This window comes from Diorhabda carinulata, chromosome X, assembly GCF_026250575.1.
Source record: "Diorhabda carinulata isolate Delta chromosome X, icDioCari1.1, whole genome shotgun sequence".
Lineage (NCBI taxonomy): Eukaryota > Metazoa > Arthropoda > Insecta > Coleoptera > Chrysomelidae > Diorhabda > Diorhabda carinulata.
The window spans coordinates 5339908-5357348 of record NC_079472.1 but is presented as its reverse complement, the minus strand read 5'-3'; the positions used below and the strand labels follow the sequence as shown (position 1 = coordinate 5357348).

Below are 17441 nucleotides of genomic sequence, written 5' to 3'. Positions count from 1 at the left end.
ATTTACCAGCCTCAACTTTTAAAGGCTTGAATATATGAATACATTTAAGTCACAATCAGATTTTTACCCTGTAACTTTATATTCAGATCAGTCAAGTGTTTATTCAGATCTTACCAAAAAGGCACTATCAATCCACCAGTCATTGTCATAATCCAATGGTTCGCCTTTTTCTAACATGAAAGCTTGAATAGTGTCACTTAATGCAAAAAATCTTTCTAAAACTACTCCTCGACTGAGCCAACGAACTTCGGTGAAATAAGGGACGTCAGAAAATTTTTCGTCTGTATGGGGTATGTGGTATCACTTCTCATTCAAGCTTCAATAGTTTTCCACGAGCTGCCAAAGATATATGAAGCTTTGCATTATCAGAATTGATTGTGTGGTTCCTTGGAAGCAGCTCAAAAAACACAACACCTTGGTAATCCCTCCAAACTGACAGCATGAGCTTTTTTAGTTGTTTTTAAACTTTCGATGTGGTTTGTGCTGGTTTCTTTCTTTCAATTCGTTAAGTACCCAAATATCAAGCTTATTGACTAGCCCAAGACATTTTAAGTGTTTTGTGCGATACATGTAGCGTCTTCACAAACTCACGAATAGTTATATGACGATCTTCTTCAATTATGACTTTGATTTGATTTGAATTACTTAGGTAATCATCAACTTCAGTAGGCCGACCAGAACTTTGCTCACCTTTGAGGGAAAAATCTCCAGAACGTAATTTTTTATACCAATTCTGACAAGCAATCAGCACCATAAACTTCATATATTTCTTTGTAAGCCTCAGCAGCTTTCTTTCCTTTTCGGAAATAAGTAAGTAAAATATGCCGAAAATATTCGTTTCTGCACTCCATTTAAAATTAACCCACAACTAAACTCAAGTACTACTCGCTTCCAAAGTTACGTCAATGTGACCAGTATCACGTGACGAACGTCAAAGTACACTAATACTAACATAAGTTATTCAAAAAATAAAGCAAGGCCCTCTATCATTAAAAAGCGAAAGTACTTAGTTGCCAACCTTATAGAATATAATTTACTGACTACATAAACGCTGTAATGTATATGGACAACCTTTTAACATCTGCTACCACAAAGAAGAGCTAAAAACAGAATAGAGAATAGGAGTAATAAATTGAAGCAATGCGGACTGAAGATAAACATACAAAAGACAAAAATAATGAAAAAACAAACTAGAAGAGTATAAAAAAAGATCCTTAACAAGCCAAAGTATCTATAAACAACTGTAAGACCATGTGAAAGAATTGTGGAAGACAATGTCCACATATGTTACCCTGTACAGGGTATTTTTTAACCAAAAAGAGTATTGGGGGTGAAGAGACTAGAGTTACAACACCATTCGACTCGGATTAAACGTAGTCGAACGACCGTTAAGATGGTTTGGACGCATAGTGGGAATGAATGAGGGCAGAACAGTTAATGTGTTATGGGAACCAGAAACAAACAGATCGAAAAGAACAGGCAGACCCAGACAGGAATGGAATACGGAAATAGGAAACAACCTGAAGAAAAAAGACCGAATTGAAAACGGGCTAAACAGGAAGCAAATAATAGAAATAAATGGACAAGAAATATGACCTCTACACCTATGGGAGACGAGGTTGAGGATAAGTAACTTTATTTAGATTGGAGTTTCTATTTGGAGGATGCCAATGTTTATATGGGTGTGTATAAGTTCGGAAAATTTTTCAAAAACTTTCTGGATTATTCGATTAATTCCTCAACACTGATAAACCTTGAGTAATTTCTTGAATATGTGCTTAAATGTTAATATTTTTGAAAAAATTGTGCTGTTTCTTGAAGTTTGGTAACTTTCTGGTTATTTCCGGAATATTTGAATATTCTTTCAACCGCTCAGATTGTGTAGAATTTATTGCTTTCTTTCTAGAAAATTCATGTAGTTTCTAGATAAAATTATAACGGTCCGAATTTTAGAATGTCGTTTCTATAAAATTTAAAGGCATTATGAATATTTTCGAAAAATTGTGCAGTTCCTCAAACTTTAGTAATTTTCACGAAAGTTTTAAACGTTTTTTTTCAAAGTGTTACCGAAATGTAACCTTGTATATGTGAAAATTTGTGAAATTCCTCGAAGGGTTGGTAACTTCTGATTTCTTCTGAAAAATTCTAGAAAGTTTGGGACAATTCAATAACCAACTGACAACGGGCTAATGATTGTAGAAAGTCTTAAAAATATAATAACATTATAATTTTGTATAATTCCTTCAAAATTTGGTATCGTTCCAAATATTCTATGGATGTTTCTGCAAAACGTTAGAAATTTCTCAAAAGTTCCTTGACATGTGGAATCTTCGCCAAACATACGATAATTCTTTGATATTTCTAAAAAATGCGAAAAATTTACGAAAAATTCGTGTAACTTCTCGAAAGTTTGGTATTTTTCTTAATTTGTAGAAATTCTTAAGAAACTCCCAATTTTTTCTAGATTTCTTAGCTTATAACATCCACTCTGAAATGCTTCGAGTATATTTTTATAGAGCTCATATTTTCGGGAGCTTTACCTCAATTTTTCTTAATACGGGAAAGTAACGTTTCAGAAGTTGACAAAACTTCCACTAAGTTAACGTAACAAATAATTTCCTATTACTTCCCTTAGTGGACAAATTTTTACTTACATTTTAACAAATATAAAACCCATATTCTCAAATTTAAACATTGTTATGTGAAAACTTACAATTAAATCATATTTATTGTACGAATCGCATTAATCTTTTAACAAGGTTTTAAAGTACATGTTTTGATTTGTGCTTCTTTTTCACCTGCTGCGCACCCTTGTGAAACACAATGCCTCCATCTTGTCATTTTTCCAACTCCGCAGGTTACACTACAAGCTGACCATTTCCCCCAATGGTCCCATATTTTAGCGTCTTTTTTAAGTCTAATATTTTCTAGTGAAATATCGTCATCGATGTATATAACATCATTCAATGGATCGTAAACATCTTTATATATTTCTGATTCGAAGGATATGGGCTTAGATAAAAAACATTCGTGTATATAAGCTAAAATGAATAGTAAAAATAGATAAATGGAAGAATTTGACGTTATCATATTTGACAGTTTTCATTTTAATTCTAATAAAAGGAAAATTCAAATATCCAACAGCTGATCTACGTCAAAATTGCAGCCGTGGGGTAAACAATCGATTTTCTTGTATTTACTCGTGCTAGCTTTTCTTGGTTTTCCGAATAGTGAGAGTTGTTTTGTACTGTTTTCAAATTTTATAAAGGACTCCATTGATACTTTCATATCTGTTACAGAGGAACTAATACAACTAAAATTGAGTATTTTTGCGGTCTTTTTAGTCAGTCTTCAATTAAGATTTCAAGCAATTTACAAAATTACCAATACTTGTATTTATTTTGTGTTTAAATTACGGTAGTTTTGTGAAAAATATTTTCCACTATTGCGATCAAGTTCATCAAACATGAGTAAGTACTTTATACCGAAGCAAAATGATAGTGGCAGCTAAAAGGTACAAGGACAAACTTAAAACGTTATGTGGAGCAAACATTAGATGAAAAGATCTTCAGTCAGAGTCCTACTCATTTTCCACAAGTTTCCTATATACTTTTCAGACTATATTTACCGTTTACCTACACTAAGCACAATACCTACTGCCTAGTTGAAAAAAAAACCAATGGAGCCACGTTTCTGGGAGGGAATTTCGTACTTCTTAGTAGTAGTAGTAGTAACTCTTTAAGAAACCATTTCGCAACAAAATTGGAAAAAATAAGGTCTAAACTCCATCAATTAACCTCGCAAACCACACAGAAACTTACGGCACAAGTCAAGTGAGGTAGTCGACCTCATTTGAAGAAGAAGAAAGTGTTTTTTCATCAGGACAACACCACTCCCGTAATTCAGTGATCTTCATGATTAAAATTCACGAATTCTTAAATTACTCTTAGTTTTTTGGACAATAATTTCCACTGTTTTGTTCAAGTTCATCAAACATGAGTGAGTTCTTTTCACGATTGCAAAGTGATAACCCTGTGGCAGCTAAAAAGTACAAGGACAAACTTGAAGCTTTATGTGGAGTTAACTCTTTTTCATTAGATGAAAAGATCTTCAGACAGAATCCTGTCCATTTTCCACAAGTTTCCCATATACTTTTCAGACTATATTTACCGTTTACATACACCAAGCACAATACCTACTGCATAGTTGAAAAAAAAAATCAAATGGAGCCACGATTCCAGGAGGGAATTTTGTACTTCTTAGTAGTAGTAGTAGTAGTAGTAATCTTTAAGAAGCCGTTTCGCAACAAAATTGGATAAAATAAGGTCTAAACTCCAACAATTAACCTCGCAAACCACACAGAAACTTACGGCACAAATAAAGTGGGGTAGTCGACCTCATTTGAAGAAGAAGAAAGTGTTTTTTCATCAGGACAACACCACTCCCGTAATTCAGTGATCTTCATGATTAAAATTCACGAATTCTTAAATTACTCTTAGTTTTTTGGACAATAATTTCCACTGTTTTGTTCAAGTTCATCAAACATGAGTGAGTTCTTTTCACGATTGCAAAGTGATAACCCTGTGGCAGCTAAAAAGTACAAGGACAAACTTGAAGCTTTATGTGGAGTTAACTCTTTTTCATTAGATGAAAAGATCTTCAGACAGAATCCTGTCCATTTTCCACAAGTTTCCCATATACTTTTCAGACTATATTTACCGTTTACATACACCAAGCACAATACCTACTGCATAGTTAAAAAAAAATCAAATGGAGCCACGATTCCAGGAGGGAATTTTGTACTTCTTAGTAGTAGTAGTAGTAGTAGTAATCTTTAAGAAGCCGTTTCGCAACAAAATTGGATAAAATAAGGTCTAAACTCCAACAATTAACCTCGCAAACCACACAGAAACTTACGGCACAAATAAAGTGGGGTAGTCGACTTCATTTGAAGAAGAAGAAAGTGTTTTTTCATCAGGACAACACCACTCCCGTAATTCAGTGATCTTCATGATTAAAATTCACGAATTCTTAAATTACTCTTAGTTTTTTGGACAATAATTTCCACTGTTTTGTTCAAGTTCATCAAACATGAGTGAGTTCTTTTCACGATTGCAAAGTGATAACCCTGTGGCAGCTAAAAAGTACAAGGACAAACTTGAAGCTTTATGTGGAGTTAACTCTTTTTCATTAGATGAAAAGATCTTCAGACAGAATCCTGTCCATTTTCCACAAGTTTCCCATATACTTTTCAGACTATATTTACCGTTTACCTACACCAAGCACAATACCTACTGCATAGTTGAAAAAAAAAATCAAATGGAGCCACGATTCCAGGAGGGAATTTTGTACTTCTTAGTAGTAGTAGTAGTAGTAATCTTTAAGAAGCCGTTTCGCAACAAAATTGGATAAAATAAGGTCTAAACTCCAACAATTAACCTCGCAAACCACACAGAAACTTACGGCACAAATAAAGTGGGGTAGTCGACCTCATTTGAAGAAGAAGAAAGTGTTTTTTCATCAGGACAACACCACTCCCGTAATTCAGTGATCTTCATGATTAAAATTCACGAATTCTTAAATTACTCTTAGTTTTTTGGACAATAATTTCCACTGTTTTGTTCAAGTTCATCAAACATGAGTGAGTTCTTTTCACGATTGCAAAGTGATAACCCTGTGGCAGCTAAAAAGTACAAGGACAAACTTGAAGCTTTATGTGGAGTTAACTCTTTTTCATTAGATGAAAAGATCTTCAGACAGAATCCTGTCCATTTTCCACAAGTTTCCCATATACTTTTCAGACTATATTTACCGTTTACCTACACCAAGCACAATACCTACTGCATAGTTGAAAAAAAAAATCAAATGGAGCCACGATTCCAGGAGGGAATTTTGTACTTCTTAGTAGTAGTAGTAGTAGTAATCTTTAAGAAGCCGTTTCGCAACAAAATTGGATAAAATAAGGTCTAAACTCCAACAATTAACCTCGCAAACCACACAGAAACTTACGGCACAAATAAAGTGGGGTAGTCGACCTCATTTGAAAAAGAAGAAAGTGTTTTTTCATCAGGACAACACCACTTCCCCTAATTCAGTGATATTCATGATTAAAATTCAAGAATTTCACTTCTAATTGGTTAACCACTTATCGTAATTACCAGATTTAGCCCTCAGTGATTCTTTTCTATTTCGTATCGTTGAAGTTTCATTTGGAGAAGAGAAATTTACATTAGACGAAAACGTTATCCCATACAAAGAAGAAAAAGATGTAAACTATAATTTAGACCGGTTGAAAAAGTTGGAAAAGTGTACAGACTTAAAAAGAGACTGTTGAGAACTGTATTGTTTCTTTGTTAGATAGGAAACTTTTTAGACAATCCCCGTATATCACTTTTTTGGATTTTTTCTAATAATATGGTAGAGGAAGAAAAATTTTAGAAGAAATTTTATATGAATCAATTCGAATTAAGGAAAATTTACAAGAAACAATTTTCACAAGATCTACGAATTTAAAATACGAGTAGAAAAAATAAAACTTTCCTTTCGATTTCTAATTATTATGCCTATTCACATCCCACTATGTAAATCAAACTCAATAACATTAATTATATGCAAGTGAAGAGCCATTCAAAAATTGTTTGTTCAACGAAATCACTAAAAAAACATTTCACTTTTACCGATATTTCTATATTCACAAATCCCCAATTAAAATTGACATTGTCGTAAATAATTTGAAAATGGTAAAACACGTGGTCGTACAAGTATACGTAATTGTTAATAAATAAAAGAATGTTACACGTGGGCCGTATGTAGGTTTGGGCTACCTTCTAGATCTGGTTCAGAAGAAATAATTTTGTAGTTTCATTTATAATGTTCCACAGATCGCAATAAGTTTTTTTTTTCACTTCTAATTGAATCATAATTTTGAATTCCGTATTTGACAAGAACTTTGATACTAACAAAAATCGAAAGTTGCAGTGAACATGTGAACATTTCAAAAAACTAGTGATTAATTTAGAAGATATACAAAAAATAATGTTAGTAAGTAAATTTGATTATTTGTTCAACCTGTGACGGATTTAGGATTGTTGCCTCCCTAGGCTCCGTTCGATTGGCCACCCTTTTTGATAAAATGGATTTCATTAATTTTGATGAAGTATTTTTATTTGAAAATAGCTTAAGTCAAAAAAAAGTGACAGCCGTTCAACTGAAGCTATTTTTGTTATTTTCAAAACAACTTCGTGGGTTAAGTTTTCATTGCTTCTTGATGAAAAATACTGTACAAGCTCAGCAAAGGCTGTTATCTACACTCTGCTCTATCGCAAAAAAATGTAATTGGTTTGCTGAATGTGAACGTAGTTGTACAGACACCGATGATGGTGAACGTTCTGGTCATCCAGTTGAGGTGGTTACTCCAGAAAACATAAAAAAATTCCACAAATCATATCTAATCGTAAATTGATATTGCGTGAGATAACTGAGGTTGTAAAGATATCAGAAGGCAGTGTGTTAACAATTATGCATAAACATTCAACGATAAAAAAAGTGGGTGCTGCGTTTACTCAAAGTAGATCAAAATAATAACGAGTTGATGATTCATAACAGTGTTTGGCCACATGTTTACACGTAATAAATCAGATTTTTTGCGTCGATCTGTGACAATGGATAAAACATGGGTCATCACTTCACTCCGGAATTAAAGCGATCATTATCTGAGTGGACTACAGCCGTTGAACCACGTCCGAAGCGTCCAAATCATAACAGTTGGCTGGGAAAGTTATGGCCTCATTATTTTGGGAGGCAGAGGCAATCAATGCTAATACTACATAGACTTGTTGGATCGTCTGAATACAAAAATCAAGGAAAAACTAGACTTGTTGCCTCCCTTCATTAATTTTGATGAAATATAACTAATAATCATGAAAATTGAATAAGTTATAAGCGTTGAATAGATGAATTATGAAAATAATTTTTTGATATCAATAAATTTGAAAATTTCGCGCAAAAACATCGATTATATCATCGTAATTGATTTTTTGAACTAGTTTAGCTTCAATAGAATGTAATGCAAGATCATTAAGTCTACAAGGATGGTCCCAGGAATACCTAGCTTGACCTAGAGATGGCGGTAGTTGCTTGAAAAATACCAATGTATTAGAAAGTACATAATCTATACATCATACGTTTCAAGTTTAAAGACGCCACGTTGTTTAGTATTTGTTCGGCGGCCATCAATAGTGAACGTTTTTAGTAAATTTATAAACATGGAAAAAACAATACTTTTATTTGAAAGGCCTTAGCCTAACAAATCTAAAAACTGAACTGGATTCTACTCTGGGTGAGACTGCTCCTTCATTATCAACAGTAAAATATCGGGTAGCAGAATTTAAACGAAGCCGTGCGACGTGCGAAGACCAGCATCGTGTTTTTTAAAAACTTTCTGCTAAATGAAAATAGAAGAAGTCACACGACCCCAAATCTCGAGAAGACGGTGGATGGAGATATGTGATAATGAATAAAACATGGATCCATCACTTGACTCCGGAATCAAAACTGGGAAGGTTATGGCCTCATTATGTTGGGATGCGCATTGAATAATGTTTATCGACTATCTCCAAAAGGGAGAGACAATCAATTTCGAAGACAAGACCACTGTTTCACCAAGACAATGTACCGATTTACATTTTTTAGTTAAATTCGACCAATTTGGCCGCGGATAGGTGTAAGTGGGGGCGTTTTGCGTAAAAAGGGAAAGTTTTTTTTCTCAATATAGCGTCGAATCGGTCTAATAATTCGCCATGGTACAATCTTGTGACAGTTTTGCCCTTCCCCATGCAGTCGATGAAGACAACACCTTGTGAATTCCATTACCTTTCCAGTCGAAAGCAAATTTCGATGAATATTTTGCTGATGTTGATATCATATTTTTTTGTTTTTCATGAACTTACCTTAAAATATTATTGGTCATATTTGTTTTTTTATTGAAGAAATGCTCTATGCACACTTGCAGTGCTGATTTTTTTTACTTTTAATATATAAACCCGTGAATAAAAACAGCGGAAAAAATATCTCGTATATCAGCCAGCGTTTGGAAATTTTCTTTGATTCCAAGTTATATTTTGGGACACCTCGTAAAACATGCCATAAGTTACAAAGAAATTATTTAAACCTCCAACATGCTTTACCTTTGAATTATTTAATTCTAATATAATGGTTGTTTTCGAGTTTGATGGTGTGTGTCTGTTTTCATTCGTTATTTCTGCTATATTTTCTGGTGTTGATCCACTTTTTAGACTTTATTCTCTTGGAACGTCTTAAGAACGCTTTTAAATGCAACATACACATTTAACAATAGTTCTTAACTTGTTTTTGACATTCGATTCAATATATATAGTCCAGATCTGTTCGTCGGTAAGAAATTTACCTCAAATGAAGAAGTAATTGCTGAAACTGATGCTTAGTTTGAAGCAAATGACAAATCCCTCTACAAGCACGTCATCGAAAAGTTTGAGAAGCGTTGGAATTAATGTAATATTTTAGAAGGAGATTACCTTAATGAATAAAGTCGATTTTTGGCAAGAAAAAATGTGTTTCTCTTAATTATTAAGTGATGGTTTATAACAGCCCATTTTGCTTCAGCAACTAAATAAAAAACCTTTTGTTTGTTAAATTACAAGACTCATCTTGAATTTAAAGCAATAAAATTTTTATTTTAGACGAAGTATTAAAAGCCATCTGTTCTATAAGCGAATCTGGAACTAATAATTGGTAGAGACTTCAAGTATCGATATCTCGAAAACGAAACGAGATATCGAAACATTTTATTCCTTATTTTCGTTTAATTTTTTCATTCATTGTTAGATTGCGGTACCACGAAAATTATACTCTTTCCTTACTTTTCGATTCCGAATTTTCGAAAAATTCGCAACTCGAAATAACTTTTGTAAATAATTCAAGCCCTAGTTATAAGTGAAAATTGAAATATGATCTGAAAATTCAGACCACATTACAGATTTTCCTAGGGAATGATTCTATTTTTACAAAATGGATAAATTTACTGCGTACAATTTTCAATTTAAGTGTCAATTAGATATCTGTACGTTTAATTTTTCTAAAACAATTAAATATGACTAAACCAGGTGTGGGTAGTAGAAATTACCGAGATAAAGTGAAATTATTAACAGTTAATTTAATATTTGTTGAGGTTCGGCATAAGAAACACTTATTTGGTTATTTGTTCTGTTGAGTGAATTTATGTTGGAAAGTGAAAGTTGAAAATTTGAAGTACCAAGAGGCAAGTTTCGGTGAGTCCTATCAAATTGTTAGAACCTTCGTTCCATCATTATTAATTGCAGTATTGAGAGCATCAAAATTTGCTTACTTCTTATTTTTGTATCTATTTTTTATATCACAGCCCGCTTACTGGTTTTATACTAATTATTATCATACAAACTAAAAATGGAAGTAGTTAGTTGCATTATTGGTATATTAAATCATTTAAATACCAATCGCGGAGGATTACGATTATTTGATGAAGGGTAATGTAGGTCATAAGTCATGCAAATAAAGCTTGTTGTTAGTAAATACGCTAAAACTTTACCGCAAGTTGAATACTATACTTTATCTACAACTACGAAGGTTGCTACTTATGTTTTGAGATAGAAAATTAAAAACAAATATGGAGGTACCTCCAAAATATGCGATTTGAACGCATCAACCGCTTCTTCAGGTGTAGAAAAACGTTGACGTCACAATTTATTTTTGATCTGCGGGAATAAGAAGAAATTATTGGGCACCAAACAAGGACAGGAGTGTACGGCGGATTACCCTTCAATTTTTTCACTTTTGGAAAACAAATGCTGGTGTCCCATTACTCTTATGGAATGGTGGTGACATGTCCAGTTATTCCGAAAAAAACAGGCGACGTGTTTTGAAGCAATTTTTCAGCATTTCTTTGACCAATTGTCACGAACTTTTTGTTCTGTGATTGTCAAATTATGCGGTATCCAACGCGAACAAATCTATTTGACAGCCAAATATTAATGCGATATTGAATGCATAATGCCCAAATGTTGCAATCTCGCGATATGTCAATGTCAGATTACCCTCAGCATTTATGTTTTCTGACAAAACAGCCAATTTTGGACATCCTTCGGAAAATTCATCCTGTAGTGAAGTGTGACCACGATTGAATTCTGGAAACCAGCGAAACACGGAAGCTCAAGATGGTGCTTCATGACCAAAAGTCGAAGCGATTTGATCGGCAGACTGCTGTTAGTTTAATCCATGTCAAAAGTTATAGACAATCATTGTACGAAAATGTTAATTCAATTTTTTTACCAAGTATCTGTAAACAACTGAAAAAGCACTCGTATAACGACACGTTCTGAGTACGTCCACCATTAAAAATGTCAAACTTTATAATGACATTGTCAAATTTGACAAAATCACATCAGTACTGCCATATCTCCAAACTTAAGTAGCGAAGCTCTCGCAGACGCTACGCGGGGGTGGGCGTAGCTCTCGCACTACAAACTCCGCCATTGTTGACATTCAGACGTCAGTCGGCGTTGTGCTACGGATACGTAAACATTATTGATGCTCCCGCCAAATGTGAATTGCAAAGTGTCTACAGGCTGAAGGCAATAGTGCTGCAGAAATCCATCGTAGAATGAGTCGTTCGTATGGGGAAAACTCACTTGAGTGATGGTGTTGTGCGTGAATGGTGTCGAAAGTTTAAAGATGGTCGAATAATGTGCATGATGAAAGGGGTCAAAGACGCAAATCTGTCATTTCAAATGACCTGGTTCAAAGTTTTGACAGAATGGTTAAAGAAAACCACAGATTCACCATTACTGCTTTGTCTACGGAATTTCCAGAAGTTTCTACTTGAATCCATTGGCGACAACTTTCTTTGAAGAGGGCGATAAAAAAAATGTCCACAAATATGACAAATGTCTTAATCTCTTCGGTGATTATGTCGAAAAGAAACCGTAATTGTACCAATCTTTTGGTTCTAGAAGCGAATGCTTCTCCAGATGTTGATTGTGAAGTTAGACGAAGGAATGACTATTGAGGATGCCTTAAAACAAGTCACATTAAAAGATGTGTCGTCCTGGATTGCGTTAGCGTGGGATTAGGTAAAAACAACCAACGTTCAAAAGTAGTGGAAAAATTTATTTGGAATAGACGGACCATGCAAAAAAGCGCCAGAACCTGAGAACGTTGATAAACTAGTCGAACTAGCCAATGAGTTACCCGTTGAAAATCGAATCAACAGCGAAGACATTCGTGATTAGTGCAATCAAGATGTTCAGATGCAGATAACCGACGACGAAATCATTGATATGGTAACCGGGGCTAAGGACAGTGAAGAAGGTGACAAAATGGACGAGATAACTTCCAAAATATCATACACCGACGGGCTGAAAACTTACAATAAACCAGTTTTGTAATCTTTCACGGGCTTTTACGTCTTATTTACCATAACTGAATTTAACCTTCGTATTATCCGAGTTTTCCCGTATCCCGGTCTCAATTACCTCGGATAATCGGGAGTCTACTGTAGTTGCAAAAAAAAGGAAAATAACAAAAAGTATATTTATTGATTCAAAATTTACTAATGGAAAATTTAACGGATGTTTGTTAAGGAACAGTATTATTTAAGATTCATTGAACACGATCGTTTTGAATGACGACCGGAACAAAAACACAATTAGAAAGGTGTTCATAATTGGGCACGACGGTTATTCGTCCCATCACAACAATTTTTATTACTCGTAATTGTTACAGCCGTAAATATTTTATTATAGAGGAGCGGAAATTCATTCAAATTCGTTTGAAGTTTTTTATCAGCGAAAATTGTCTTGATAAAAACGTGCGTTATCAATCAGTTAATCATTAAGGTACTTATCGAAATTTTACTGGCTATAGTATTTTTCACAATCTAACTTGTACTATCGAGAATTACATAAAATTCGATAAGACCCATAAGGTGTAAATTTATGGTTATTTATAGGGAGAACAGTATTATATTATAATAATTGGCATTTTGCCTATAATTTGAAGAGAAATTTGAATTTTATCAAATTTATTTGATTTTAATTCAGGTATATTTGATTTTCATCATTGTTGGGTTTGAAATCTTAATATTATGGGACTGTTGAATTTTCATCTTATATTTACTGAATGATACACATTATATTACATTTTATTTATGACAAAATATTATTATCTAGTTCAAGTAGTGTAAATGACACACAGATGGCGATGCCATTGTCAAATCCATGCGACGTTTATGGAGTATCAACTTTCAAAAGACTATTTGTAAAATTTCATGACATTTCGATTAGGCACAAAAAAGTGACAGCCATTTAAGTGAAGGTACTTTTGTTATTTTCAAAACAGTGAATTCAAAACAATTTCGTGTGTTGATTTATCATTGCTTCTTGGTGAAAAAAATACTCTTCTCTATCGGAAAGAACCATTTTTGTTATTGGTTTACTGAATTTTAATGTAGTCGTACAGACACTGATGATGGACGTCCAATTGAGGTGGTACTCCAGAAAATGTCAAAAAATGTGACAATGGATAAAATATGGATTCATCACTTCACTCCGAAATCAAAAATATCAACATCTGAGTAGACTGCAGCTGGTCAATCTCTTCCGAAGCGTCCAAAGGCACAACAGTCAGTTAGGAAGGTTATGGACTCAGTACTTTGGGATGCGCATGGAATATTGTTCATGGACTATCTCCAAAAGGGAGAGACAATCAATAGCGAATACTACATAGAGTCTTTGGATCGTTTTAATGCAAAAATCAAGGAAAAATGGCCTCATATATCGAAGAAACAACATTTGTTTCACCAAGACAATACACCGATTCACAAGTCGTTGGCAACTATGGTTAAATTGAATTTAGCTCAAATAAAGAAGCAATTGCTGAAGCCTATTTTGAAGCAAAAGACAAATCCTTCTGCAAGCACGACATGGAAAAGTTTGAGAGAAGCGTTGGAATTATTATATTGCTCTTGAAGGAGATTACATTGATGAAAAAAATCGATTTTTGGTAAAAAAAAATGTCTTATCAGTTATTCACACGACTTATTGAGTGATGAGTTAAAAACATGGAATTTAATGATCTTTTTTCAACGTGAATGTGAAAGAGTCACTTAGGAACAAGTTTTCTTTCAAGCGAGCTTTTAAATTATTAGATACTTATATACTACGAAAGTTATTTGGTAAATTTTAGACTTATCAAAGACACAAACCTTATTTCTGTAATCATGTAATCTTTTCAACCCTTCGAAGTAATAGTCCTTCTTCCAAATAGGCGTTTACATAAGCGATAACGTCCTCTCATGCACACGAACCTTTAAAGGTAGAAAACAGGAACAAGTCGCTGGGAGCTAGAACTGGTGAATACGTTGGATGGTCAACACTGTCTGATTTAATAACTAATAATCGTTTAAAGGTAAATTTGGTTATTGTTTTATAATAGATAAATATCAAACAACTACGAAGGCACTGATCTTCCACATCATCGACAAAAACTGATATGGAAGTCTCGAAATAACAGACTTTATCTCTATTCCCTTAAATATAATCAACCAATCCATATACTCGTCTTTTATTGGCCCGTGACAAAGAAAAATGCTTCTGTAAGAGCTCCTATAAGAAAAAGATGCCCGATAAGTCACTAAGAAGCACTTCATGCGACTAGATCTATCATAAAATTAGAACCCAACAACTTGCATGATCTAGATCTATATAATGATTATACTCATTTAAAAATTATTAAAATCAAAATAAAACTCATGCTCACTGTGTCAACTTCACATTTCACATTGGAAAGTCCTAAACACTTGAAAGTTTAATCTAAAAATATCTCAAACTGTTTTTTATTGTTTCAGGTCGTAAAAAGAAGGCAGCACCTCCACCCCCACCTGCAGTTAGAGCCTCAAATCCCTCAATTAATCTAGAACCTGCTAGTCCTGTAGTTGCTAGTCAATCAACCACCCCTACAGAAGGTAAGTCGTCGATAATATCGATTAAAGAAAGCAGCACCTCCCTCAACCGCTTTTATACTTTTAATCCTTTTAAAACGAAAAAACAGAGTGCAGATGATATGAAATTCGGAAATTTTTTCAAAAATAAATGTTTCAATCAGTGTATTAGAGGTAAAGATGTAGGAGAGGAATATCTTCCTAAGACGTTAGGTAGTATTTATAATGAAATGAATTTGGATACATTAGAAGACGATTCTGAGATATTTAAAGATGAATTACATGTATATCAAGTCGATAATTTAGATGACATTATCGAAAAAATCGATTATACAACACAACCCAAATTGCAGATACAAAACTCCATTGATTCTGTTGAGTCATCTTCGTCTTTAGACTCGACAAGCACCAATGCCGATACTATCGAAATTTCTGGAAATGATTACTCATCTACTGAAAACAGTAGTGTTTGCAGTGTTGTTTTGAATAAAATTGATAACGATATAGATCTGAATGCATTAAAGACAGATGTAATTGTTCATACTGATAAAAACAAGAATCTTGGTGTTAGAAAGATGAAGGAGACTCTGTCGAGGAATGGTGTTGCACCCAGAAATGCGGATAATGAAAATTGGAATCAATTCATCAGCAAATTAGACAAGATTATTGTTTCCAAGTCATCAACATTTTTGTAAAAATTGTCTAATTACATCAACTATTTAATTATCTCGGAAACTTTTGCGTTTTATAATAAATTTATGCTTATACGGGTTATGCTATAAACTCGTGAGCAAAAAAAAACGACTCAAGTCGCACGTTTGCAGTCAAAAGTATGAGACATATGTAGCTTACTTTCTTTTTATGATTTTAACATCTCTAAAGACATTACTATCAGCTTCATAATAAGTGGTCTAGGTTGTTATGGAGTTACTTTTTTATTAAAGAAAAAATGGAACGAAAAGTTATCTTTAACAATGGTTAGGTATATAGTTAACACTAAAGAAAATACAAGCTAAAGGTCGTCAAAATAATAATTTATTTGAAATCAACTTGCAATGTGTGGTCTGACATTGTTGATGCAGATGAATTTTTCGACTACGAAACTGTCGTAGATAACGAATTGATTCTCTATAATTTCTAGTATGTAACGGTTCGCCGTTAATCCCTTCATTCCACCGCCAGTTTCAATAAAAAAAACAAATCGGTTTTTGCTTCCATTGAAATGTCCACCAAAACCAAAAATCTCCTCCAAATGCCACATTTTCTTTTATGCAACACAGCGCGAATCTCTCTCCAGGTCTTATGTAAACTCGTCCTCTTCTCTGTTTTCGTTTGAGAAGAGAACTGAGCTCCATGGTTAGTCAATCAAATTAACGTGTTCTCTGATAAATCGTAGACGGACTGCTCATTGGGCTGGTGTTAATTTGAAGCCATTAGCTGCCTTAAGTCCTTTTCTAACTGTCCAGCCACTTCTACCGTTTATCTGAGCTCTTGTTGAACTTGAACACCAGTAAGGGCTGACAATGAATCGGTCATCTCTCTCGGATATGCAACACAGCGCGAATCTCTCTCCATATCTTCTGTAGACGCGTCCTCTTCTATCGCTACCATCCAAACACACTCTGTTTTCGTCTGAGAAGAGAACAGAGCTCCATTGTTGATCAATCAAATTAACGTGTTCTCTGTCAAATCGGAGAAAGATTGCTCAGTGGGCTGGTATTAATTTGAGGCCATTAGCTACCTTAAGTCTTTTTCTGTATGTCCAGCCACTTCTAGCGTGTCATATCTCTCGGATATGTACCTTTTTCTTGCGGAACCGTGTCTTCGATGAAACTCACTAGTCTCTTGGTAACGACAGTAAACTGTGGAAACTGCTGACTAACTCATGTTCAGAGCACTGGTTACTTCTCGCTGACTTGGGCCTAGTTGCATTAGGGTAACCGCTGGAGCAGTTTTATCACATATTATATCCATTTTTAGGTAGAATTCTTGTTGCAATATTTTATATCATTTTGAAGCTAATATTTTACTTAGAAAAATATAATTCCGCGTTCAGTTTTCTTGCCAATGACTTGCGATTGCAGGGTTGTCGCATGCGACAGTTTTTTTGCTCACGAGTGTATACAGTAGTATTTACATTGTTGTCAAGTCTTTGGTCAGAAGTGATAACATGCAATCAATCAAAGAATTTGTTAGACAAGGACCCTTAAACCTACTTCTGTTTAATTACATGGACTACAGAGGAATAACAAATTTTTATACAGCAGAGGAAAAAGAATTTACCGAAACTTCAAATATGTGGAATGGAGAATTAAATAAAAAGTGAATGAAAACATATGACAACAATGTAAATAGATAATCAGGAAATTCCGTATATTAACTCTCTAGAGTGTAGTCTACGAATTCTATTGAAACCATTTTTATGTGTAACGTT

The 17441-nt window shown here is 34.0% G+C and overlaps 1 protein-coding gene across 3 annotated transcripts in view; it reads left to right on the top strand.

Annotated features, from left to right (window-relative positions):
- Positions 1–17441, top strand: part of LOC130901222 (uncharacterized) — a 125390-nt gene that overhangs the window by 90870 nt on the left and 17079 nt on the right. For all 3 annotated transcript variants that reach the window (XM_057812430.1, XM_057812429.1, XM_057812431.1), the window contains one exon: positions 14915–15031. In XM_057812430.1, the coding sequence (XP_057668413.1) occupies positions 14915–15031 (117 nt within the window). The remainder of the gene's footprint in view (positions 1–14914; positions 15032–17441) is intronic.